We start from the raw sequence: 4321 nt of genomic DNA, 5'->3' as shown, positions 1-4321 counted from the left end.
AGAATATAGCCGTTATAAGTGTTAGAAATATTAGTGATAATAATCAGGATCCTGGGATACGTTTAGGGATCTTGAGGCTTCAGAAATATCAAGGATCCTGAATATCATTTAAGGATCTTGCACATAACAATTGTCACCAAATTATACTTGCGAAATATAAATGTTAGTTTTTAAATATTTAGAGGTATAACTTAATTTAAAAAACAAAAGAGATAAAATATTTTGAATTTCAAACCCTAGTCGGATAGGTTTTATCCGTTCCATAAGCATCATTGCCTAGTCAAATCATTTTCTCTCTCTTCTGCTACTTAGGTTAAATAGGGCTAATCGCCTTAACTCCTTTTAACTTCCCCAATACTTTCTACAATCGTCTCCGACCACCTTCAAATGTAACTTCTTTCTCTTATTTTTGTTTTGTTCTCTTCTTTTCTCTGATCAAGGGCAAGAAGGCAACTCGTTCTCGTGCCAACATTACTGCTCTTACAGAGAGTGATTTCGTTGACCAGGGGATTTTGGCCTATGATGAAGTCTGCTCCTTCAATGAAGAGGACATGTAGTCTCTTAATACCAACATAGCTTTTTCCTCCGATACGATCTTTAGGTCCTTTGATCCCTTCTATTAAGCCTGATTTTGTTTCTCCTTCTTGGGTATGTTTCCCCGAATATCCATTTTCTTTGGGCTTCAAATATCCTTTTTCGGGTATTGTTTCTAATTTCTTCCCACAATCTAGACATTGGTCTTACTGAGTTGGCTTTTTTTATGATATCTATACTTTTGGGAGTTCTCGTTTTCTGTTTAGGTTAAAACCGACAAGTCCCCTCTTATCCTGAAAACCAAACACAATAATGGAGCCTGGAAGGAAAAATTCTTTTTTGTGAGGCGAGACTCTATCGCTGATGGGGATCTCTTGCCTAAAGCTTGGGTTGAAAAGGGTAGGATCTCATTATTGATCTTGAGGGTCCAAGGATTTACGTTTCTTATTTTGTTTATTTTGATGCAGGTTACAAGTTCGGAGAAGCTTTTCCTGTTGCTGAGGATACTGAGGATAAGGTTAGGCATTTTCTTGCTTTATCTGCGAATATCAGATCATTCAAGCTTGAGTCTCACAGCCTTTAAGAAGTTTCATCTACCGCAACTTCGATAGCCACTGGTAAGGATCCTTCTCGGTGTTCTTATTTATTTTATCATTAGGATCCTGATCTTATAGGGATCCTTCTTATTGTATAGGATCCAAAAACACTCGCTCTAGTGCTCGATTCGTCTTATCTGAGCTTGAAGACGACATGTATAGCGGTTTACTCATGGTGAAGAAGGAAAAGGTCCCTTTTTCTCTTCCTCCTAAGAAGACTCAACTCGACCTCACTGTGAAGACCCCGACATCTCACAAGAGGAAACCATCTCATGCATGGGATCTCGAGAATCTTGGAACAGAGGAGACGTTAAAGAAGCTAATTTCCTTCTCCCAGTCCATGAGTATTCCTGTGTTCTTTTCCATTCAATTTTATTACCTATTTACTGTTGTTCCTCTTAGGTTGTTGGTCATGTCTCTCGCTCCGATGAGGATCTTAAGACCAAGCTCGCTCAAACAAAGCATGCTTTGAGGGAACAAGAGGGAGTCAATAAGGAGCTCTTGTAGAGACTGGAGAAGCTATCCAGAGAGAAAGCTGAAAATGAAAAGGAGTATGTGGCTGAGATGGATAACATGATTGCTGAAGTGAGGATGAGTGGTGTCGTTGCTGTTTGGGAGGCAAAAATTAAGCTTGCGGAGGATCTTGAGAATGCGTGATCCTGGAATGTAGCCGGATGGCATGAGAACCTGAAAAAATTGACTGGCGAGCCTATTGGTGCCAATCAGGATCCTGCATTGCAGCCAAAGGAAGGAGGAGAGAAGACGGAGGTGGCTCCGGGTGGTGGTGATCAATATGCAGCTTAAGATTGATTTATTTTAAAAACAATTTGAATAAATTTGGGTCTGTAAAACAATATTTCACTCTTTCTTTTGTGGGGTTGGTGAGCAAACCCTTTTATCTTATGATTGTTTTATATTATTTTGTTAGCATGGTTAATTTGGTTGATATGATAATAGAATTTCAGAGGATCTTCAAATTACTGGGATCCTCAATGACCTGCAACGATTAATTTCTCTGCTAAGAATGCAATTAGGATCTTTGAGGTCTACAACAATTAGTCATTAGTCTAGGATCTTAAAGTAGTTAAAATCTTTAGTAGAATAAACTCCTCATCATTACATAGGAAAATACCATTAAGGACAAATAAAACCTGGTGATTTTTGGCTTTTGTAACCTTCTGATTTTAGGAGAGGTCTTAATTTGTGACTCCTTTAGTATGATATGAAATGATCCTTGCTTTAGGAGTTCATCATAGAAGATCCTTGTTGAGCTTTTATTTAGCAAATCAAGGAGGATCTTCTTTAAGAGTTAACTAGGAATAGTACCAAATTCAAATGCAACTGGGGAGGATCCATGTTTAAAACATAATGATGCTACAAGCCTTAGATGTTTCCTAGAAAAATCCCATCGTTTGAAGACACGAACTTAGGATAATACATCAGTGTTATAAACTTTAGTAAGTTACTGGAGAAAATCCCAACTTAGGATAACACTTCAGTGTTATTAACCTTATGAAATCACTGGGGATGATCCCAACATAGGATAACACGTAAGAGTTATTAACCTTATGAAATCATTGGGGAAGATCCCAACTTAGGATAACACGTAAGTGTTATAAACCTTATGTTCAAATGTTAGGATCTTGACATATGTTCAGAAATAAGAGGGTTGCCAAGTCACTAAAGCGTGAAATGATCCCCTTATTCACATTCCATAGTAAGATTTTGTACGTAACTCGTACGAAAGAGGTAATTAACTCTTTAAACCTTATAGGGGATTAAGTACCCTTAATCATAGGAGAGATGAACAGTCTTTGTTTGTGGTTACTTGGATAATTGCATATTGCAATCCTCAAAATCACAAAATTACATATCTATCAGGATCCATGAATGTTAGGATCCTCGAATGTTAGGATCCCTATGTGTCAGGATCCTTGGATGCTAGGATCCTGGATTCCCTGCGCATAACAAACGTTAGCTTGGGGTGGGCGTTAGCTTGGCTAATTCCCCTTCGATTCTTAAGTTACTATTAGCTCTTAAAAGAATAAGAAGGATCAAATAAAAGTAGAGGGTAGAGAGAGTGTACCTTAAGTTTGTTTGGAAATGATCGTCATAACTTACATGAAGTATGCTTTCAGATGGATGAAATTCTAGGATCTTGGCAGGATGTTACCCTCAAGGGTAGCTAAACAATATGCCCCCTTTCCTGCTTTTGAATCAATGATATATGGTCCTTCCCACTTAGGTGCCAACTTTCCTCCACTGGGATCCTTGGTATTTTGCAATGTTTTCCTAAGTACCAAGTCACCTAACTGGAACCTTCTGACTCTGATGTTTTTTTATATGCTTTAGTGATCATTTTTTTATGAGTAGCAATGTAGACCTTGGTCATCGATAGTGTCAAGATCATGGGCTAGGATCTTATCGTTGTTCTCTTGATTCTATAGTTGATATCTTGCTGTTAGGATTACTACTTTAGTAGGGATCACTGCTTTTGTTCCAAACACCAAGGCATATAGAGTTTGACCAGTGGCTTCCTTTGAAGTGGTCCTATTTGTCCATAGGATGAGAGGAAGTTCTTCTACCCATCTTCCTTTCTTCTCATCTAACCTCTTCTTTAGATTGTTGACTATGATCTTATTTATGGATTCAACTTGACCATTAGCTTGAGGGTGAACAGGAGTGGATATTATCATTTTAATCCCCCAACTCGTACAAAAGTCTCTAGTCCTTTTTCTTATTAACTGGGATCCATTATTGCATATGATCTCAGCATGGATCCTGAACCTGGTCAGGATATTCTGTTTAGTAAACGAGACCACTTCCTTGTCTCGTACTTGAACAACGACTTCAGCCTCTATCCATTTCGAGAAGTAATCCATCATACGAACATGAATACCTTTCCCCCAGGGGCCTTTGGTAACTTGCCAAGTATGTCCATTCCCCATTTCATGAACAACCAAGGGGAAACGATAGTATGTAACGGTTCTGCTGGTTGATGTAGGATGTTGCTATGTCTTTGGCAAGCATCACGTTTTTGGGCATTCAAGAAAGCATCCTTTTTCATTGTTGGCTAGTGGTATCCAGTCCTTAATTCTTTGGAGCATAAGAATATGCCCCTATAATGGTTGTCATAATCTCCTTCGTGTATATCTTTTAGGACTTCTGTAGCATCGTGATCTGTTAACCAT

The 4321-nt window shown here is 38.4% G+C and overlaps 1 protein-coding gene across 1 annotated transcript; it reads right to left on the bottom strand.

Moving 5' to 3' along the window:
- Positions 1-3571: 3571 nt before the first annotated feature.
- Positions 3572-4078, bottom strand: LOC145158212 (uncharacterized). The gene has a single exon (XM_079077139.1). The coding sequence runs from the start codon at positions 4076-4078 to the stop codon at positions 3572-3574; it is 507 nt and encodes a 168-aa protein (XP_078933265.1).
- Between the last annotated feature and the right edge of the window lie 243 nt (positions 4079-4321).

Source organism: Lactuca virosa, chromosome 2, assembly GCF_052849685.1.
Source record: "Lactuca virosa cultivar CGN04683 chromosome 2, Lactuca_virosa_CGN04683_v6, whole genome shotgun sequence".
Taxonomy (NCBI): Eukaryota; Viridiplantae; Streptophyta; class Magnoliopsida; order Asterales; family Asteraceae; genus Lactuca; species Lactuca virosa.
Note: the sequence above shows the minus strand (reverse complement) of the source record. Positions and strands in the feature narration are given on the sequence as shown.

Coding starts and splice junctions, on each gene's coding strand:
- LOC145158212 (XM_079077139.1), bottom strand. CDS start 4,078: ATGGGGAATGGACATACTTGGCAAGTTACCAAAGGCCCCTGGGGGAAA.